This window comes from Amia ocellicauda, chromosome 13 (genome assembly GCF_036373705.1).
Source record: "Amia ocellicauda isolate fAmiCal2 chromosome 13, fAmiCal2.hap1, whole genome shotgun sequence".
NCBI lineage: Eukaryota > Metazoa > Chordata > Actinopteri > Amiiformes > Amiidae > Amia > Amia ocellicauda.
Genome location: NC_089862.1, coordinates 25,673,166 through 25,695,059, shown reverse-complemented (window position 1 = coordinate 25,695,059; position 21,894 = coordinate 25,673,166). Strand labels below are relative to the sequence as shown.

The 21,894-nt window shown below is 37.3% G+C and overlaps 1 protein-coding gene across 1 annotated transcript in view; it reads left to right on the top strand.

Moving 5' to 3' along the window:
- ecpas (Ecm29 proteasome adaptor and scaffold) overlaps positions 1–21,894 on the top strand; it is a 32,608-nt gene that overhangs the window by 1,676 nt on the left and 9,038 nt on the right. The window contains exons 2-30 of the mRNA XM_066720360.1: positions 200–330; positions 639–755; positions 2,632–2,750; positions 5,183–5,332; positions 5,688–5,859; positions 6,205–6,344; positions 6,622–6,703; positions 7,312–7,431; positions 8,915–9,000; positions 9,226–9,301; positions 9,495–9,544; positions 9,999–10,065; positions 10,755–10,877; positions 11,010–11,113; positions 12,196–12,319; positions 12,732–12,812; positions 13,510–13,726; positions 14,859–14,950; positions 15,424–15,558; positions 16,729–16,891; positions 17,146–17,318; positions 17,822–17,923; positions 18,347–18,470; positions 19,203–19,348; positions 19,798–19,852; positions 20,230–20,344; positions 20,499–20,567; positions 21,186–21,303; positions 21,583–21,750. Coding sequence (XP_066576457.1) covers positions 200–330; positions 639–755; positions 2,632–2,750; positions 5,183–5,332; positions 5,688–5,859; positions 6,205–6,344; positions 6,622–6,703; positions 7,312–7,431; positions 8,915–9,000; positions 9,226–9,301; positions 9,495–9,544; positions 9,999–10,065; positions 10,755–10,877; positions 11,010–11,113; positions 12,196–12,319; positions 12,732–12,812; positions 13,510–13,726; positions 14,859–14,950; positions 15,424–15,558; positions 16,729–16,891; positions 17,146–17,318; positions 17,822–17,923; positions 18,347–18,470; positions 19,203–19,348; positions 19,798–19,852; positions 20,230–20,344; positions 20,499–20,567; positions 21,186–21,303; positions 21,583–21,750 — 3,419 coding nt within the window. The remainder of the gene's footprint in view (positions 1–199; positions 331–638; positions 756–2,631; positions 2,751–5,182; positions 5,333–5,687; positions 5,860–6,204; positions 6,345–6,621; positions 6,704–7,311; positions 7,432–8,914; positions 9,001–9,225; positions 9,302–9,494; positions 9,545–9,998; positions 10,066–10,754; positions 10,878–11,009; positions 11,114–12,195; positions 12,320–12,731; positions 12,813–13,509; positions 13,727–14,858; positions 14,951–15,423; positions 15,559–16,728; positions 16,892–17,145; positions 17,319–17,821; positions 17,924–18,346; positions 18,471–19,202; positions 19,349–19,797; positions 19,853–20,229; positions 20,345–20,498; positions 20,568–21,185; positions 21,304–21,582; positions 21,751–21,894) is intronic.

Below are 21,894 nucleotides of genomic sequence, written 5' to 3'. Positions count from 1 at the left end.
TTTGTGTCGTCCACAGTTTCTATATAATATTTGCATTAAGTAACCAGGTTTCACAGCCATTAGTGAGCACTGGTAGTATGCAGATATGTATGCATATATGTGTGTGTATATGTTTGGAGGGGTTTTGACTGCAATGAAAGTGTGCATTAGATGTATTTTTTTCACTTTGTGTAACAGTACATTTGTTTGTCTTTGGCAGATCAACTGGAGCGTGTTTTCCTTCGCTTGGGCCATGCAGAGACAGATGAGCAGTTGCAGCACATCATATCAAAATTCCTACCCCCAGTTCTTCTGAAGTTGTCTAGCACTCAAGAAGGTGTGAGGAAAAAGGTAAGCCTAAGGTCTTTACATTTTACAGAAGCTAAATGAAAGTTAAATATGATGACTTTATCCAGTGTTATTTGTATTGTAAATAATATGGACTGGGTACACAACACAACTTCAGCCTGTTCTGGCAACCACTGGTAATTTACAAATATGAAAAATAACTCATAATTTACAGTATAGCAGTTATACATACTGATATAGTGACTGAACATAGGGACATAAAACCTCCCGCAAAGTATTTTCTGTCTGTGGGGGGGAGGAGGTTTTTAAACTATTTCACATGATTTGCTGTCATTGTTGTGGAAACATAGGTGATGGAGTTGCTGGTTCACTTGAACAAACGCATAAAAAGTCGGCCTAAGATCCAACTGCCAGTGGAGACCTTGCTGGTGCAGTACCAGGATCCAGCAGCTGCTTCCTTTGTGACAGTAAGACTATGAATTTATTCTGTATGTATATAATCTCACTTCAGGAAATGAAAGGATGAAAAAATAGTGTATTCTTGGGTAGATTGTAACCATTTATTCAATATGCCTTTGTACTGCCGATTGTAAATTCTGTTACTCTCTGTTCAAGGTATATATTGACTCTGTGTTTGGAGTAGTTTTAATATAAACATTGTTTTCATAATATTCTATTTACAATCCTATAGGCTCCTACTATACGTCTTCTGTTACCCTTTGCCTCAGTTTTGACGGTCTTTAGTGCAATGCTTAACTCAGTGTTTCCCAAAGCTTGGGTTTAAGACACCATGTTTTATATTGCTTTTTGTTTCAGCCCAGCCCGTATTGAAACTGTTCTTTCCCTTAAGTGATTGTAGTTTCTTTAGATATTTTATTTCTGGCTTCAGAAAATACCCTGCTTAAGGTGCACAGTTGCCAATAAACTCAGTCAACTCAACTTTTTAAACAACTGAATAGGTTAACAATGTACATACGCTGGTGGGAATTACACCAGCATGCTTTGTTCTATGTGGCACAGTTGCTAAAATTCAGGACACCTGGTCACTGAAACAATATACCTGAATGGGGGATTTATGAAACCTAGTACCTGGCACCCCATCCAACATTTCACAATTTAAAATATAAACAGGTCAAATTAAGCCAATCATTAAATGGAAGTGTTCACTTAAATAAAGAAGAGGTTTGTTGGAAGGAAACCAATAAAAGACAGATTGTCTCTGGCTCAGGATTAGGAAATTCTATCTTAACTATTTTCTCCTCCTCAAATCCAAAAGTCCTTATGTGCAGTTCTAGCCATACATTTTTGTATTATTTAAAAAAGAAACATGCTGCACACAGTTGCAGACAGAACTATACCTCCTATCTCTGTCCAGTCAACTTGAATGTTTACTGGTGCCTGCTAGGATGAATTGATCATTGATTAACCTGATAAACGGATTTAATAATGATATTGTAATATACAATGCCCATTAAACTAAAGTAATTAGTTCATAACATAACCATGAGTTCAGCTGAAGGGTGACTATGTCTGTTTGCGATTATATGCTATATGAAATACAGTATGGCAGTTCTGAGAAAGAAGCAAAACATTTAAAAGAACAACCCAGTATGAAGTACAAATTTGAATGTTTTACATAGTGGGATAGTATAGAATATATTATCTTACATATATTATTATAGATTATATTGTGATGAATATGAATAACATTAAAAACTTTATAAAGTGAACCAGTGACTGACTCTAATTTCATTCATTTTCCTGTGCTATATACATATGGTATAATCAGTTATACACACATTTGAAAACCATATGTACAACCAAGGGATACAATTAGATTTTTAACATTTTTCAAGCTCTAGTTCTTGAATACCTCTTTTTTTTATTCCAGTTGCACTCTTTGTCTAAACATTGGCAGGTATAATTTGCTTAATTTGGCAATTTTCAATTGTTTTAACCTCCTAAAATGCCTTTGGTTTCAAGTTATTTATCAAATTGGATAGAAACATTGAAACTGTTGCAGCAGTCACTCCTGATATTTACTGAGCATCATAGAGTGACATTTATAAGGAGTTGTATCTGCTCAAAGGCTGACAGTCATTCTATTTACAATTATCAGATTTCCTGTAGTGTGCAATGGCCGGTAGTGCTGTCGTAGTATTCAGCTCCAGCTTCCAGTGTGAGTCCTGCAAGGCGAGCCTCTAATTTTGCCTTGTTAGAATATAAGGCCAGCGAGGTTCAGCACTTGACTAAACTGTCAATTGTAACTTCATCAACACAGCACTAACTACTAATCATCACTTCATAACAACAAAGTCACATGATCGTTGTGTTCTTCTACAGAATTTCACCATCATTTACATTAAAATGGGATACCCTCGTTTGGATGTAGAAAAGCAGTGTGAGCTGGCACCTACTTTGCTGACTGCTATGGAAGGAAAACCTCAGCCACAGCAAGATGGGTGAATTGATTTTTATTTCCCACTGTATTTGAAAATAATTAGGTCTGTCTGAGAATTGGGGCTCAAAGACAGAGAAATAACACGGTGCTACTTTGTTTCGTGGTGCCTGTTATTTGGATATTATTGTACGTGGTATGAAATACATCTTCTAGTTGAATGTTACTGCTGAAAAGGGGTAATGCTAAATTGCAGATGTATTAAAGCAGTTTAAGAGGTTAACTCTGTAACATAGGCCAGTGCGTGTTTCTTCCCTTTTTGAGGTTTGTGTGTACCAGCGCACACAAAGAACATGTGATGTTCAGTGGATATGGTATCCCTCTACTGTCCTTCACTGTACTGCTGTTCCACTATGTTCTTTTGTCACGTTTCATAAGAAAGATGCGGTTTATATACATGATAAACGTTATCAAGATTACTCCTTTGTGCGTTTTGCTTTTTCACACCATTTCTTAATATTGTCCCATCCTGTTATCTTTGGTTTTATTTTGAAATGTGTTTTGACTGCCCTGTTCAAGCTGACAGGCTTTTAAAATAGCTTCTGAAAGCACATCTCATAGGCGAAACCATGGAAGTACAATTGGAAACTAGTTTATTGCTGGTCAGTGCACTAAAGCCCATTGGTGACACGATTATGTGTTGAAGCTCTGTGAAACTCATTCAGTTCCCCGTCTCTTCTACTGCATTTATATTTGAAGTTTTATCACTTGGTAAAAACAGATTTCCTTCTGTGTAAAGCAGTTTTGGACAGAATAATTGGTGATTTTAAACTTAATAAATAATGTCAATTTTTTTTTACTGTTGCATTAGGATGTCCAAAATATATTGTGGGCAATGGGCAAAATTAACCCTTGAATTGGCAATGATGGGCTCTATTTATGTTCTTTTGTGTGTGTGTGTGTGTGTGTGTGTGTGTGTGTGTGCATGTGTTTGTATATAGTTAGGGGAATATAATTTACAACACAATCCACTTACACTCACCTAAAGGATTATTAGGAACACCTGTTCAATTTCTCATTAATGCAATTATCTAACCAACCAATCACATGGCAGTTGCTTCAATGCATTTAGGGGTGTGGTCCTGGTCAAGACAATCTCCTGAACTCCAAACTGAATGTCTGAATGGGAAAGAAAGGTGATTTAAGCAATTTTGAGCGTGGCATGGTTGTTGGTGCCAGACGGGCCGGTCTGAGTATTTCACAATCTGCTCAGTTACTGGGATTTTCACGCACAACCATTTCTAGGGTTTACAAAGAATGGTGTGAAAAGGGAAAAACATCCAGTATGCGGCAGTCCTGTGGGCGAAAATGCCTTGTTGATGCTAGAGGTCAGAGGAGAATGGGCCGACTGATTCAAGCTGATAGAAGAGCAACTTTGACTTAAATAACCACCCGTTACAACCGAGGTATGCAGCAAAGCATTTGTGAAGCCACAACACGTACAACCTTGAGGCGGATGGGCTACAACAGCAGAAGACCCCACCAGGTACCACTCATCTCCACTACAAATAGGAAAAAGAGGCCACAATTTGCACAAGCTCACCAAAATTGGACAGTTGAAGACTGGAAAAATGTTGCCTGGTCTGATGAGTCTCGATTTCTGTTGAGACATTCAGATGGTAGAGTCAGAATTTGGCGTAAACAGAATGAGAACATGGATCCATCATGCCTTGTTACCACTGTGCAGGCTGGTGGTGGTGGTGTAATGGTGTGGGGGATGTTTTCTTGGCACACTTTAGGCCCCTTAGTGCCAATTGGGCATCGTTTAAATGCCACGGCCTACCTGAGCATTGTTTCTGACCATGTCCATCCCTTTATGACCACCATGTACCCATCCTCTGATGGCTACTTCCAGCAGGATAATGCACCATGTCACAAAGGTCGAATCATTTCAAATTGGTTTCTTGAACATGACAATGAGTTCACTGTACTAAACTAGCCCCCACAGTCACCAGATCTCAACCCAATAGAGCATCTTTGGGATGTGGTGGAACGGGAGCTTCGTGCCCTGGATGTGCATCCCACAAATCTCCATCAACTGCAAGATGCTATCCTAACAATATGGGCCAACATTTCTAAAGAATGCTTTCAGCACCTTGTTGAATCAATGCCACGTAGAATTAAGGCAGTTCTGAAGGCGAAAGTGGATCAAACACAATATTAGTATGGTGTTCCTAATAATCCTTTAGGTGAGTGTACTTTGAGCTTTCAGAAGTAATGTGAACGAAACCTTGACATTTTATTACATTAAGTTTGAAGGAGAACATCAATTCAGATTTTTCAGCTCTCACCAGATTCAATCTATTTGCTATGTTGTTTTTTATATAAATATACTAGATTTCTACTTAAAAGTCTCTAGTTGAATTAAACAAATCAATCTTATTTCTACACATCATAAACCATATAGGCTAATGTTTTATTTAACCTTTCTTTCAGCCTAATGCATCTTCTGATCCCAACATTGTTCCACATGAAGTATCCTTCAGAGCCTTCAAAAGTTGCCTCTCCATTCATCCTTGTTGAGAAGCCAAAGACTGTTCACTTGCTGTTAGATTTCATGTTAGATGTACTGCTGATGCCTTATGGGTTTGTATACATTATTTTTACATTACAGCAAAAATATATAGAATCATGGTATTCATTTTATTTTATATATACTCTCCCAAATTGTTGGGTGTAAAACCAGCATATAACATTTTGAAAGTACCAGTAGCCATTTTTCAGATATGACCCATGTTGTAGTCAGTCGCCGGCCTATTTGTTGTAAGTTTACAGAAACCAGCACACTAATTCTTACTTGTGCACTACAGTTAAAAATAACAAAGAAAACACATTATATCCTGTGGCACACCTAAATCTACGTACTGTAGATCTCCTGTATCTGAATATGTATTTTTGTATTCAAATAGTTTTTGTAATCCTTGCTCACTAATTGTTGCAGGTTTGTGCTGAATGAAACCCAGAGCCGCTCTGCCCCAGCCTCGCCTCAGGGTACGGCAGCCAGCGGGGGCACAGCAGGCCCTGGACTCCCACAGCCTCCTCCGGGCATGAGCTTCTACGCAGCCAAGCGTGTCATCGGAGAAACACCCTGGAGCCCCGAACAGTTGGAACAGGTACTGCTAACTTTGTGTCCATCTTTAAAGATGCACACTTATAAATGACTGGAGATGTAGGACAATTGTATGTATTAACTTAATGTATTAACTCTCAGATATTGCAAAAAAGGATTGCCTTCCATAGTATATGTTCTGTCATATTTCATGTTACTTGCAGGTCAAGAAAATATGATCTGCAGTGAAGGAAAATTGTATATAAATGTACAATGTGGAAGTAGTTAGGAAATGCAGAAATATATCTACACTGTATATTACCTAATATGTATAGAGAATCATTCAGGAGGCAAGGCATGCATTTAATACATTGCCCCTTAGGTATTAACATGATTCATTCTTTGGCAGTGTAAACTAGGAATAGTGAAGTTCATTGAAGCAGAGCAAGTTCCTGAAGTGGAGGCAGTGGTCCACTTAGTGATCGCTTCAAGTGACACTCGACACAGCGTGGCAACGGCGGCAGACCTGGAACTGAAAAGCAAACAAAGGTAAGCTGGAAGGAGCAGACGCTACAGGTCACTTTATTGAAGGGAGACTAATTGGATTTGAAGCTGCCTTTGGGAAATTGTTGAGATAAACACATTAACATATTTTGAGACCATAATCATAATTAAAGATTCCAATTTGTGTTAATAAAGACTTAAAATGTTTCAGGTGGCATTGATTACTTCATGCAATGTAAATTCTCTACAAGCTAAGCTGTTTGGAAAGCATTTTGAAAATGTATGAAAAATGTATTTATGTATTTTTTTTCTTTTTTTTCAGCATAATTGACTGGAATAATCCCTCAATCATTAACAAGATGTATAAGGTGTACCTTGGGGATATTCCACTTAAAACAAAAGAGGTAAGGGGTGGTATGCTAATAACTTAAATCTGTTATATTTATAATTAATTTCTTATTACATGCAAAAAAATAATAATATGTGATAAATGAAATGAAAGATGTGCAGAATTTCTCATTAAATTAAAAGGACCTTCTTTACTGTAAAGATTAATGCAAAGATACTGCACTCAGACGTTTAGGATTGATGAAACGTGATAAATGTATAACTGAAAGGATCACAAATGAAATGGAGAACTCGCTAGTTTTGTCACATGTGTGAGATGCAAATTCATTCTTCACACAGCAGAAATCAGTGATGTAGTCATCCGCAGCAGGCTATTTTTGCCTATAATGATTGTATTTATACTGCAAGAGTCAGCCGGGTTTAAATTGAGTTTGATACAATCCCCGGTTGCATTCTTACTCCCTCTTTGGAACATATTAACTTTCAATGGTATCTTATGGGACAAAATAGTATTTGAAATTGCTTTTGGATCATTGATTCAAAACCATAGCCTGGATATGTCAGAGACCCTAGATTCTGAAGCCGTTTAGATTTTGCTGTTGTTGGGATTTTGAATTTTAGTAAGTGTTACACAAATTAAACATTGGTCTTCCCGCTTCAATAGGGGGCTGCACTGAAACCAGAGCTGAAGAGGGAGCCAGTTAGCACACGGGTCAAACTGAAGATACTCCCTCACCTCCTCAGATCCCGGCTCGCTGCAGAGACGTTCCCTGCCAACATTCAGGTAGATCTGCAGTATATGTACCTTTCCATAGGGGGATAATATTACAGATGTTGATTAAAATCTCTCAGGATCTGTTCGAGATGGAGGTATGGTTGTGGTGGAATTATGTTGGAAATTACTTGGATCAGTTGACTTCAGTCAATATTAATTTTGTATGAAGTTCAATTAATTTACTTCCCTTCTTTACAATAGTATGAATATTATTTCTCTTACTTCCTGTCTCAACAAGGAGACAATTTAAGAAATTGAGGATGCATGTATTTCAGTACTTCTTTTCAATGTCAAAAACACAAACATTGAGATTTGCCAAGATTTACAGTTTCATTTCCACATTAAATTTGTTGTTTTAGCATATACATATTCCACTCTTAGTTTGTGTAATCAGTTGGCATTAATTGATTTCAGAGTAGATCAGGATGTGTTAGGAGGCCTAAAATTATGAGTTGCAATTTTGTCCACCATGTATGTTGTCTAATCAGTCTTAATTAAGCCTTTAATCACCACTTTTGATTATCTAATCTTTCTATTAGCTTCTTGTAAGATCATAGATAATGGTCATCTAAATCCCCACAATTGTATTATCTTCTAGGCATGCCTTGGAATTGTCTAAAGCACAGAGAATTATGGCTACTAGCCTTTAGAAAAATGATAAGGGGTTTAATTATGAAGAAAAACCCTGTCAACCCTAAAATGTAAACAATATATACACCATATATAGATGAGCATTGTAATGCTTTTAAATGTTTCTTGTGTAAACAGCAGACGCCCTAATCCAGGGTGATTTACAAAGAAAAAAATGATCATTCATTGCATTTTAGGAGGGAGACTGCCATTTTGTTTTACACTTTTATGCTATTTGTTTTTTATTATTATTATTAAATTGCTTGTTAATTAGCTATCTTACCTGGGCAATGAGATCTGACAGAGTGAATTGTAATGTCTTCTGACTTGAACCCTGTTGCTTATATAATAAGAAGAATTACCAGTGTAAAATTGGAGTATCAATAAAGAGCTCTGACAACCTCATACCTGGGGCAAAACGTGGAGAATGTCACCTCAGAAATGAATGGGAATAATAGTTGCGTTGATTATATAATCATTGAGGCACACTTCCCTGTTTGTAATATAATTATACATAATCATCTGGCTAACCATCAAGTATGTTGAGCTGATTATATAATATTTTGAATAGACCCTTACTGTAAATTTTCCAACATACAATTTCAGCATTAAAAAATGGTGCATCCACCATGTACCTTATTTTTTATTTTTTGGTAGGTTCTAGAAAAATTCTGAATAATGGTAGACCGTTTCCCAAAATATATATAATGGTTTTCAGATGCATATTGTTTTTCAACTGCATTTGTTTTTCTTTGTACATTTTTTTTTAATTCAATTATAATTAAAATAATAGTGATCTAATATACATATTATTTAAAACCTTTTGAAAATCTATTGTGTATTTATTTTTTATTTTTTTCAGGTTGTGTATGATGGTCTGTTTGGAGCAAACACAAACAACAAACTGAGATTGTTGTCCTTGCAGTTTGTTCATCACATTTGTGTTGTGTAAGTAATAAGACAAGGCTGTGGAACATTGAAAGCATAGACTGATAATTTAAATTCTGCTTTATTGATTTAGTATTCTGTGACATTGACAGTGACCTGAAGTGAGAGTGGGACTATTTAATAACACAGGGAAAATAATTAATGTAAAATATGTTTGTTAATGTATTGATCTACACAATCGTTGCATCTCATTTGATTTTAATTTCTGGATGTACGTTTTGGCAGGTGTCCAGATAATAACAAGCCCCTGGGTCTTATGCTTCTCAATGGATTAACAAAGCTTATCAATGAATACAAAGAGGTAAGCAAAATATCACAATAGGACATGTTTTATCGTATTTCGTATTTCATTTATCTTTTGTCTTGTCTTTTTGTTTCAGCACTGAGATTTGTGCCTGTATATGCAGATGATTTTGTTTTACATCTCTTCTGATTAAACTGTGAAGTAAGAGCTCAATGACTAATGGACGTTGCAAATGCTAATTTTATTTTAGGATCCCAAATTGCTATGTGTGGCCTACTCAGCTGTTGGAAAGCTGTCAAGGTAATACAATGATCTTGAAAATGTACTGTGCTTTATGTAACAGAGCAAATGTGATTTAAAAGACGGGTGAAAAGAGTTCCTGGGAATCTCTTGGCTATTTATGATTTATCACACTTTTTGTAAAATTGATAAATTTGACTCTTTAGAGCTTTAATTGTATTTATTCCTTTGTAACTTTGTATTTAACCAATAACTCACTGACCTACATCTGTGCATGGTTTCATTTACATTTTTGATCAGATCAATATTTTGATCACATAATCTGAGAATAACCTGTTATCATTGGTAAAGCATTAGTTCACCCTAAAATACATAAATACATTTTAATTTACTTGGATGTCTTCATCTAAACAAAGCAAATTCAAAACTCATTGTTTTTTCTTGTATTAAGCATTTCTCTGGTAGTTCAATCTTTTTGATTGTGATGTTCTATTCTTGTATTCTCTCTCTTTAGCCGAATGCCTCAGCTCTTTACAAAGGATATAGCACTGGTACAGCAGTTTTTTGAAGCTATGTGTAAGGTATGTTCAAACTGCTTGCCTAAGACTATAGAGACATGGTCACTGATGCTGACAGGGGGAGTCTCCCATTGGCTCAGACATACTCCGCTCTCCCACACACCGGCAATCCCCCAAAACTCCTCCCCAAAAGATTGCACTAACCAATCCTGTGGTCCTCCAGTACACAGATGTTTCCTCTTAAATAGTAATTTTAGCATATTCATCTATCGCTTCTACACGTCTTCTACAGGCCGAACACACACAACAGATTGACACCGTTAACTTTTTTGTTATTTTATCCCACCCCTTGTGTTTGAGTGCCTTATTGCAAGTTTCAGAATTTCACCAATGGTAGATATTTTTCTGCATTATATTCTCATAACAAGCACAGATCGTATTGTTACTGTGAACTGGGATTGTTGCCGTTTTAGAGAAGCATCCGCCATGTTGTTTTTTCTTGAAGTGTCTGAAAATTAGACCATTAGGCCACTGCTTTACTGACACACTGACTACCTGAGTGTTGATCATCAGCAGCCTGTGAGCTCAGGCCAATAGGGAGCCTCAGCAAAAGTGCCTGCCACAGCCCTCGCAGAACAGGGAACAGACACCCTGGGACAGATCTTTCCCTGTTTCCAACTGCTATTTCAATCTCTCTGATATGACTCTCCTTATTCACTGGATAATTTCCTTTGTTTGTGGTTTAATTTCAGGAAGATTCTGAGGTCAGGCTGGCTATCCAGGAAGCTCTTTCCATGATGGTGGGGGCCTACGCATCCCTGCAGGGGGCCCTGCTCAATCTCATGGAAGCTCTTGTTGCTGCTTATATGGGAAAGGTCAGTTCTGAATATTACACCGACCTCACTTGCTTTAGCATTGTTTGAATAATTTTTTTTATGCAATCAATGTTGCAAATAGTCTGTAACTGCGTTAATAATTTCCCTCTCTTTTTCTTAATCTCTCGCCAGCCTGAAGTGCAAGTTCGTCAAGTAGCGATGAAATTTGCGAGTACAGTGTTTGCTTCTGACCACGTACCCTCCAGATACCTCTTGCTGCTGGCTGCTGGAGATCCGTAAGTATTTATTTGCAATGTTGATGAGTTTCTAAATGTTTATTTTCCTGTTACCTTGTCTGTCTTTTCAAGTTGTAAATTAATTAATTATTAATACTTTAATTCAATTTACAAAATTAAATCCTTCCTTATTTTACCAGCAAAGTTTTTTTTTTTTTTTTTTTTTTTGGTATTGTAATGGGTTTTGTGTGTGTGTGTTAATCAGTTTATCAATACTTGTTTGGCATTTTAAATTATATTCATAGAAATATGTAAATGTGGATTAGTACATTGCTTTTTTTAATGGTGCATGACAGATCTAAAATCACTGAGTATTTGAAGTTGCACAGAACCTAAGCTCGGTTAAAGATGTGAACCACAGACATTTGCTTCCAGGTGTTGCCAGTTTTCCAGAGCACAATAAGCAGCAGTCAGAACAACATCTTACCTTTTAGTTTAATTATTGCCAGAAGACAGCCACTGAAACACTGTTTCTGTCTCGGGCATCGCACTCATCATTTTCTGAAACAGTGGAATACGTCACTGTCAAATCCAACAGGAACACAGAGACCTGTTTCTGTAACACAGTCCTGTCTCGATTAAATGTTTTCATAGATGACGGCAACTTCATCAGACTAGGGCAGGGAGACTAGAAACTGGTTCTATACAGAAGTGCTAATACTATGTTTCTGCAGCACTTAACAGTACTGGCAGTGAGTGTTGTGGCAGAGGGTTTTTTATTATCCTGAATGTTATATATAACTTTCAGCAGGTGTCGTCATTCATTGCCATGCTTCTTCACAACATGACTTTTTATATTTCACTAAAAATAATAGTTCTGGGAAGACATTTAAAGACTAAACATGTTAATTTGAAAGAATGGACAATGTGAGAGATCTAAAAACAAGGTAGAAAAGCAAGGCAGCATAATACTGATTTGAACATCCATGATGCACTTAAAACTATTTTTTTTATTCAGCAGGTGACTCATTTGGTAACTGTTGTTTAGAATGGAAAAATGAAAACGTTTATTTCATTTCATTTTTTTATTTTAAAATTGTTTATTTTATTCAGTAAACATATGTGTTGATGTATTGGTACAGCCGTGAAGAAGTGCACAGTGAAGCCCAGCGTGTCCTGAGAGCCGTTCCTGCCCAGGGTACAGAGAAGGAAGGCTCTAAGCCCATGCCCTCCTTCCCAGACATGGTCAGCTACATTCAGGAAAAGGTACTCGCATCCCTGCACTGCTAAACCATGGTGCTGTAGTCCTGTACAATTGGGAATTTGCTTAACACAGATACAAATATATTTGATATTGATATTGAAATGATTTCAAATTATTTCACACCAAAAGTGTATTTATAAAATGCATGGGTACATTTACTTCTACCATGCTGGAAGTAGAATGAATAGGAAACAAAATTAATTTAAACTCCTCTGCAAAATTCAGTGAAATGGAAAATCATTGTTTCTCTGAGCATTTGTGGTACGTGTGCTTGTACTAGATGATCACACACATCTTGTGATCGAGATGGAAGGAATGAAGAATGTCATTGATCGCCTTGCTTTTAACACAGGTGTCCTTGTAATTTGATTGTACATCCTGATATTTAGTTTTGTGTCTTGTTTTTCTCTGAAGGCTTCACAGAGAATGAAGACCCCTGCCAAGTACATTGTTGGAAATTCCACCCTTCCTTTTAACCCTTCTGCATTTGGAGAGGTAATGTCAAATTCAGCATATGAATATTACATGTTTTATTCCTCTTAAAGGTAAAGGAATACCATATCATTTTATAGTGTTTGTTTGTCTCTGTTCATGTTTACTGCCCAATGTCAACCTCACCATGTTGCTTCAAGTGAACTATAGCCCTGCCCTGTAGGAGCTGTATTGAGGCAGAGAGGGAACAATGCTCCGATGGTTCTGCATTTCTTAAACCTTGGGGGTACACATGCTAAGTTTGAGCTGCAATCAGGCCCCATGATAAGACCTGTATCCCCAAGCACCTGTTGCTTGTGCCAGCCAGTGTCCAAAATTCTCAGGGTTTACTGGTTTATTGGGAGCCCAAATAGTCATGATGATGTTGGAAGTTCTATGACATCAGTCATTTTTCAGAATAGAATAGTGTATACAATGAAAAAACAAAGGTGGGCATTCATTCATCCTTTAGTCAGAATGATTTTGTAAAGAAAGATTGTTCAATGGCGTTCACTTAAAATATCCACCTCAAAAGTCAAATTTAAGTGAATCTGTTCAACAGAATATACAATAAATAAAAAAGGTGTACATAGGGACCAATTGTGACTTACAAAATATGTACTCTGATTAACAAAATAAGATCAAGTGACAAGCAAAAGAGGCCGTTCAGCCTGTAAGTGCTCGAGCAGGATCTGTACATTCCGATTTTTGTCATTTCTAGATTATCTTGTACCTGCGGATGTGCCTTGCTCACAGTGCAGGAGCGATGCCTACCTCCCAGAGCCTGGCTGACATGCAGGATAACGCCCCAGCCATCGCGCGCTATGTGCAGAGTCTGCTGTGTGAAGAGCAGCTCTCCTCCTCCCCCAAGGGAGGGGAGTCCAACCCTGTGCAGGTTTATATTGAACTGCTCCAGCAGCTGCTGTCAGCCATTGGTGGTGAGTCATCCGCTCCTTTGTTCGTCAGCAGCAAATCACAGGGCTTAAACATAGTCACTGAAGAAAACAGGAGCTCACTACAGTTATGCAAGAAACATTTTCATACAGAAACCACACAAACCCTCCTTGTGGGCAGTTATTTGAACCTTTACTGGATCTTTATTTACTTAATTCCACCCTTAAAATCCAGAGACTGTCTTCTTTATAACTGACTACTTCTTTTCACACTATCAGCAGTATAACAGCAAAGTGAAGGCATTATAGATGGGGCAGCTCCCAGTAATCATACTAAATTACAGCTAATTTCATAGGTGAGATTTAATCCAGTTTTCTCTGAACCATAGGGTCCGACCTTTGCCCAGCATGGAAGTGTTAACTGTTTGAAGCCCTTTTAAAAATATATGTATACCAAGAGATGACATGACAATAAAAATACAACTAAGGACTTTCCTAGAAACATGAAGTCGTATTTACTCCTCGTTCCGCCCCACACTACATTGTAATTTCTGAATCCAATTCCAGATGGCAGTATTTTATAAGATTGATGACAGAAGCCAACTGAAAGCTGTCATCAGGTCAAACTCATCTGGATCATAAATTATTTAACAAAATAAATATTTACAGATAGTGGCTACAGGAAGTTTTCCACATTTTGTTGTTACAACCTGACAATTCTATGCATTGAAATAGGATTGTTTTCCTTTGATTTGTAAACCTGGTACAGACTTACCCCAAAGAATCACAGCTGTAATGGCTGCCAAAGGTGGTTCTAACAAGAACTGACTCAGGTGAATACTTATCACAAATCCATTTCATATATATTTTTTTTCAGTAACGTTTGTTTCACAAAATATCTTGCCTCAAAGTGTTGAGTAGGTTGTGTAAAGCAAAGGGTAAAATATCACACTTCAATGCATTAAAAACAAATCTGTTTGTAACGCAACAAAATCTGAAAAAGTACAAGGGGTTGAATACTTCCTATAGCCACTTTCTACTTCAGGTATCTCTAGATTCTGCCATCAACAAGCAGCTGTCTCAGTGACATCATATGTTTCTCATGTTAATTCAAAATCAGTCTTCTATTCTGTGCAGCAATTTGTGATTTGATTTGCATTTCTATTTTTTTTTCTAGGCGTTCCAGTGATGTACTGCCTTTTAGAAGTGGTGTCTGTCTGTCCCCAAAAGCTTGCACCTAAATTCATTGACAGAATTGACTGGATCAAGGTAAGCAATAGACTGCTGAACATCCAAGTTCTCAGTGTACTATATTTATTTATCTAAATAAGTACATTTTTCTTATTGATTAAATTCTTGTTTCATCCCTGGGACCACATGCTTATCTTGTTTGGTAATATTGCAGTTTAAACTTAACCTTTGGAATATGCAAGGGACTATTTAAATCGGTGTGGAAATTAGGCAATGTAAATACTACAGATTAAACAAAACAAAGCAGTAAGAAGACTTGGTAAACAGAAGGCCAACAACTGAATCACACACAATCTTAAATGTGAGAAAAAATTATCAATTTAAATTTGCTGATACGTTATATAATTTTATAGGGTGATGGTACCCACAGAGACATGAATTCCTGAAATGTCAAACTTTGTACAATCTTTCAATGAATTACAGGTTATATAATTCCTTTCCAGTAACATTTGTATTATTCTTGTATTATAATGGTTTTGTTTTTCATACAGAGTCTGATGAACACTAACAAGGAAGACATGCGTGAGCTTGCAGCCCAGCTGTATGCGGTGGTTGTGTCGACCATGTCCGGGAATGAATTGAAGACAGCTGTGCAGAACCTCATCAAGATCACGAAGGACACCCATGTAAGCCCTTCCAAACCCCCTCTTACTTGCTTGTTAATGCACAAATAGCCAGAAGGGATTTGGTCTTGAGCCAGTCACATTTATTTATTTTAAAATCTTTGAATTTTAAGCTTTTGTTTGAATTATTCTTTCCAGTGAGAGGCTAGCATGTGAATGCATGGCTCACATGAAGAATTTGATTGATCTTTGTGAGGCCCACACATACCCACACTTATTTTGCATTTCGAATTATTTACATTGAATGGGCTTTGTTCATCATTTAAAATTTTTTTTACAAATTACATTTCAATCCAACAAATTTACCTTGCTCCTTCACTGGGATCTGTTAATTATATCGAGCAGTTCTCACTGGATAAAATCTGTTAAAATGTAACCTCCAAGGTCCTAGAATATTTTTATTATACTTGTATACATTAACTAACACGAAAAGGTAAAGTAAAATTGAGAAGGAATTCTAACTCACTCTCCAAAGATTAGGAAATAGGGTTCATTTAGAGGTATAAATACAGAGGCTTGTAGATGGAGACAGTTAAAGAAATATATACAAGACAGTCAACAAGGAAATATGGAATTCTTGTATACTGTTAAAATACATTTTGCTTATTAAAATAATATTCATTTTAAGTGGAGGAGAGTTCTGTATGACTGCAGATTGCTAAGAAGGATTTTATCAAAACATTTTAAACCCACTTTTACTGGGCTTCAGCAGCGTATCATATGTTTACAGTGTTAAGGAATACACTGACATTATTAACAACCTACTCACCAATTGGTACAATTTAAAGTGTTTATGGTGCATCAGTGGAAGACCACAGATGTCAAAAGAAAAACAAATCCTCTCATTGAGATTTGTGAATAACACCAAATGGCTCTGAACTGTCAGCAGCTATTATGATGTAAGTCGGAACTAAGTCCGATTGAGACTGTTTATTAGGAAGCAAGAGAGTCTGAAAGAACTTCCTGTGCTATTTTATGTAGATTTGCATAACATGTTGTATTTCAAGTATTACTTAAGACATCATTACCAGGTTTCATCATGTCTCTTTTCCTGTACCTTCCAGCCATAAATATATAATCATTTAATTCCCCAGACAACATTTAACTGATATGTGCACTGAACTAAACTGTTGATGAGATTTCTTTGCTTAAGACTTTCCTTTCTCTCTGTAGAACCCAGAGACGCAGCATGGAGCAATTTTGGCATTGGGTTACATGGTTGGCCGTTACCTGAGCAAAAGGAAAAGTTCAACAGACTCTCAAAACAAGGAACAGCCAATGAGCACAAACCTGCAGGAAGATGAAGAGCTGATCTGTTCTGCTACAAAAACTATTGGTAATGTATTTTCAGAGATAATTGACACTGATATTCTGATCTTTTCCAAGCAGAGATTTAGAGGAAAAACTCTGATGGCTTGGCCTGACTTTTCATAAGGCTGCAATCACCCCAGTCATCTGATTGGTTACTTAACCAACCAATGAAAGCATGGAATACAGCTGCACTGCATACAGACCACTGCTGTTACTGTCCACCAGCTCTCCCACCATGTATCTATCTATATGTAATCATCTTCTGATTTTCCTTGGTAGGTTCGTTTCTGGAGAGCAGCTCTTCTCTCTTGACCATTGCTGCCTGTACAGCCCTGGGGGAGATCGGCAGGAACGGTGCTCTGCTGATCCCCAGTGAGGGCTCAGGCTTCACTAAACTGCACGTGGTCGAGAACCTGCTGGCTCGCATAACCTCAGGGAAAGAGAATTCAAAGGTGCGTTTGCAGAATTACAGAGGAGAAGGAAGAATTGGTTAAGTGGGGAATTGTAAGAAGTGAACACAATCTACAGCTCTGAAAAAATGGAGACCACTGCAATTTTTTCTTAAATCAGCATCTCTACAAGTATGGCAGCCATTCTATTCCATTCATATTTTTATTTGAAATTTGGGAGAAATGTCAGTAGTTTATAGAATAAAACAAAAATGTTAATTTTACCCAAACACATACTTAAAATAGTAAAACCAGAGAAACTGATAATTTTTTCCAGAGCTGTATATGTACTAGTAGAAAGTATTATATGAACACCAGTAATATTGAGGCTGACGTTTAAGAATCCACCATCACATTTATGTACTGTTTGAATGTCCTAGTTTAAAAAAAACTTCGATAGTAAAGTCTGGAAACCACTGTTAGTTGGGTACTGTTACTAGTTCGAATTAAATTCTGGGTGTCTATTTACTACTAATCAATCGCATTGCTTTGATTTGTATTTCCAGATGAAGGAACGTGCCATACAGACACTGGGTTACTTCCCAGTCGGAGATGGAGAGTTTCCTCATCAGAAGAAACTGTTGCAAGGCCTGATGGACTCAGTGGAGGTATGAAACAGTCAGGGTTTTCACTTACAACTCTGTATTTGAAGCCTGTGGTTTTAATTATATAAGTATAGATTGTCTTGTGCATTGTATGATACATTAAATTTGGAATGACTCCATTGTCAGGAACACTGTTCCTGAGAGATTTACCAGTCATCTATTATATTAACAGTAGATGTTGTATGTCAAATATCACACAGCATGTATGAGTAATGGGTAACTATGTAAAGGTTTTGGTAGAGAGTGTTAGAAAACATTTTGGCAAGATATCCAGTGTTATCCAAGTCTGGAATTTTGTTTTAGTGATCTCATTATAAGTTTCAAATGTGAACCGAATGCAGTCTGCAGTGAAGGCATTTGGACACAACATGTGTTGTATTGGTTAGGCCAGTTAATTGATCTGAAGTCTTTGATTTGTTCCAACAGGCTAAACAGGTGGAGCTGCAGTTCACCGTTGGGGAGGCCATAACCAGTGCTGCTCTGGGCACCAGCTCTGTCGCAGCACGAGACGCCTGGACCTGCAACGAAGAGGAGTACATTGCTCCCACTGGTAAGACATCCTTCACAGGGTTTAGAAGATGCATATTGTGAGTTATTCCTCAGGACATGTGGGGAAGAGGCTGTGTACTTATGTAAAGTACTTGTGAAAGATATTTGCAGATCTATTGAACACGCCAACAGCAATGTTGTTCCCTGTTGGCTGTGGATAACTCTCTACTATGTATGAGGTCATGCGCAGCAGTGGTACATTGCATGGGAGTAATGATATAGTAATTTCAAAACAGCAGAAAAGCATGAAAAACAGTCCTGTAAGTGCCCCAACTTTTACTGGACTCTTTTTTTTTTTTTGGAGTTGAAAAAGGTATTTTTTGCATTGGTCAACTCAGTTTTGCAGCAAAAGCCTTTACTAGTTCAGTCCAGATCTCTGGAAGCAGGTATGATTCCTGTCAAAGTAGTAAATCTTTTTTCTTTTGGTTTCTGAGATTAGCATATCATGCTGTTGTCTTACTAGTGTCTACTCTTTAAATAGCTGCTATACATAGTAATTTATTGGGAGTCTTATTGTCTTCATATTTCTAGACTCCCGTGATTTGCTTTACCAGTGTTAATAACCAGCAGTGCAACAAGTTTACATCAAAGTGGAAATTGATTTTAATAATAAAGCCTCTTAGTGTCGCACCAGCACTTAAATAATCTGCGATGTGCATAATATAAATAATACTTTGTTAACGTTTTAGACCCTTTCCTTCTGTTTTCTGAACACACTCAACCTGTCGTTTAGATATGAAGTCCAATGATGTGGTGCCCTGGGTTCTGAACAGTATCCTCAGCAAACATATCAACAGCCCCAACCCCCATGTCCGCCAGGCCTCCTGCATCTGGCTGCTCTCCCTGGTGAAGAAGCTCAACCAGCACAAGGAGATCAAGGTATACGAGAAGCTGTGCCTGGTATTTCAGCATTCATCTTCTTCTGAGTTGTGCCGATGGGAAACCATGTAGCACATTCTCAGAGGAACTCTCAATCAGATTCTTTGAATAGTGTTCTGTCTGGTAGTTCATCGAGTATATAGATAAAAGACAATTATGCCAAGCCCTCGATACCTTCAGTGAAGAGATCTGCTAACCCAAGGCAAAAGTGTGGCAGTTTCATTGGAGCCTTAGGAGAATACACGCACACTTAAAAACACAGGTATTCATTTCAAATATATTATACTTGGGACAGATAAAAGACTACTGATGTTGAGGTTATATTCTCAGTGGTAAATAGCAATGTTCAGTCTATCTGCAAAATTAAATACCATTGTGATTCATTGTGAAATGTGTGTAATACTTTTTCTGCATATTAAATATCCTTTGTGCTTAAATGTTTTTTTCAGTCGCACCTGAAAGAAATCCAGACTGCATTCATCTCCATCCTGTCTGATCCTGATGGTAAGTGCAGTATTGTAATCACTTCTCGGGTTGAATGAAACCTGATTTTGAGTGTCAGAAATTACCAGTATAACAAAATGCTACGGCACAAACCTCATGATGCCTCTTGTCATTCCTGTACAGCTATGCTGGTGAAATTTGAAAATTAGCTAAAAATTGCTCATGTTTTTTTGCTAAGCAAACAATTTGTTGCAAAAGAAAAGTATATTGTGTGACAATCTCTGTATAGTTGGAAGATGCAGTCATATTTGTACCACACTTTAAATTTAGAGCTGCTTCGATTTACATTTTGTTTTTATTCAATTTTCTTGATAATTACTAATAATGGTGTATTATAGAATATTGTTAATTTACAGTATTTGTTTCAATGTTGTCAGAGTTGAGCCAGGATGTGGCGTCCAAAGGCCTTGGGCTGGTGTATGAACTAGGCACTGAACAGGACCAACAGGAGCTGGTCTCCACACTGGTGGAGACGCTGATGACGGGGAAGAGGTGAGATGGTCTCTCCTGGCATGGCTGTCTCTATAGCAGTGTGATGGGACGCATGTTGTTTGTTCCTGTGTTTTAAGGTGGAAACAGGCTTGATGTTCATGAGATCTTACTAAAATACGGAAATGTGTGTATTCTTTTATTTTGTGTTCTCAAGGGTTAAACATGCTGTCTCAGAGGACACTGAGGTTTTCCAAGGTGGTTCCCTGGGCAAAACCCCTGATGGGTGAGTGTTGCAAACCATATATTGTTTATCTTTTAAGGCAAAATAAAGATGTTTTAAGTTTGTATGATATGCATGTATTTTAATGTTGCACTTCATGTTCTGCTCATTAATTCATCCATTAATTATTATTGCAATTTAAAGTTCCAATTTCCAATTTTCCTAGTTTCTGACCACTCAAGAAATGTAAAATAAATAAATAAATACAAATCTGAGTTGTACTGAATGTGTTGATGGATTGCAAGTGAACAAGAACAAAAGAACGTGCAATTTTAGTTTTCGTGGGGAAAACTCCCTCTGAGATGAGGGGAATGTGGTGCAGGGAAGCATGTATTGGTAAATGCCTCGGGGTATTGTCAGCAGTGTCACTTGCTTCATATTTATATGCCATAATCTATGATGCATATCATGATGGTCAGAGCTGTCACACACTCCATTTCCAGAGCCCATTAACTGTCAAAATATTCATGCTTTTTTATTTTTGTTTTTTCCCTTTCTACTTTCCTTTGTGGAGAAAGATATGTCTTCAGAATATACAGTATCTGCATAGAGATTTCAATAATTTTCAAAGAATGCTGTGTAGCATTGTTTCTCATTTGTTACTTTTCAAACAAATTGCAGCCAAACCTTGTCTACCTACAAAGAGCTGTGTGCGCTGGCCAGTGACCTCAACCAACCGGACTTAGTCTACAAGTTTATGAACCTTGCCAATCATCATGCAATGTGGAACTCCAGAAAGGTATAACAATTATTTTAGATTGGATAAATACAATTTTAAAAGAGGTGCATATTCCTTATATCCTAAAGTATGAAGTATACTCGGTCCCACTGAAAGTCTTGATAAAATTGTCATTTGGCATTTTATCTTTGCTTGTTGGTTGTTTGTTACTTTCAAATGTAAACCTATTTGAAATATCTGTATTTATGCATTTATATATCCATGTATAATTTTATTTTATGAAGTGGTTTGAGTTTAGGTTTTCAAAGTACTTCAAGTCTGGTTACTTTTTATTGATAGGGTGCTGCCTTTGGATTCAACATGATAGCAGCTAAAGCTGGGGAGCAGCTGGCCCCTTACTTATCCCAGCTCGTTCCCCGTCTCTACCGCTATCAGTTTGATCCTAATCTTGGAATCCGACAAGCCATGACCAGCATTTGGGATGCTCTTGTTACAGACAAAACAGCGGTATGTCTTTTATCCGTCTATACTGACATGCAGTTTTCCTATTTCTGTCATGTGCTGCACTTTCTCCCTACCTCAACATCCATGTCTCACGCATCAGTTTTAAGGCTTTTGCTGGTCATAATACCAATTATTTTCACTGTGAAG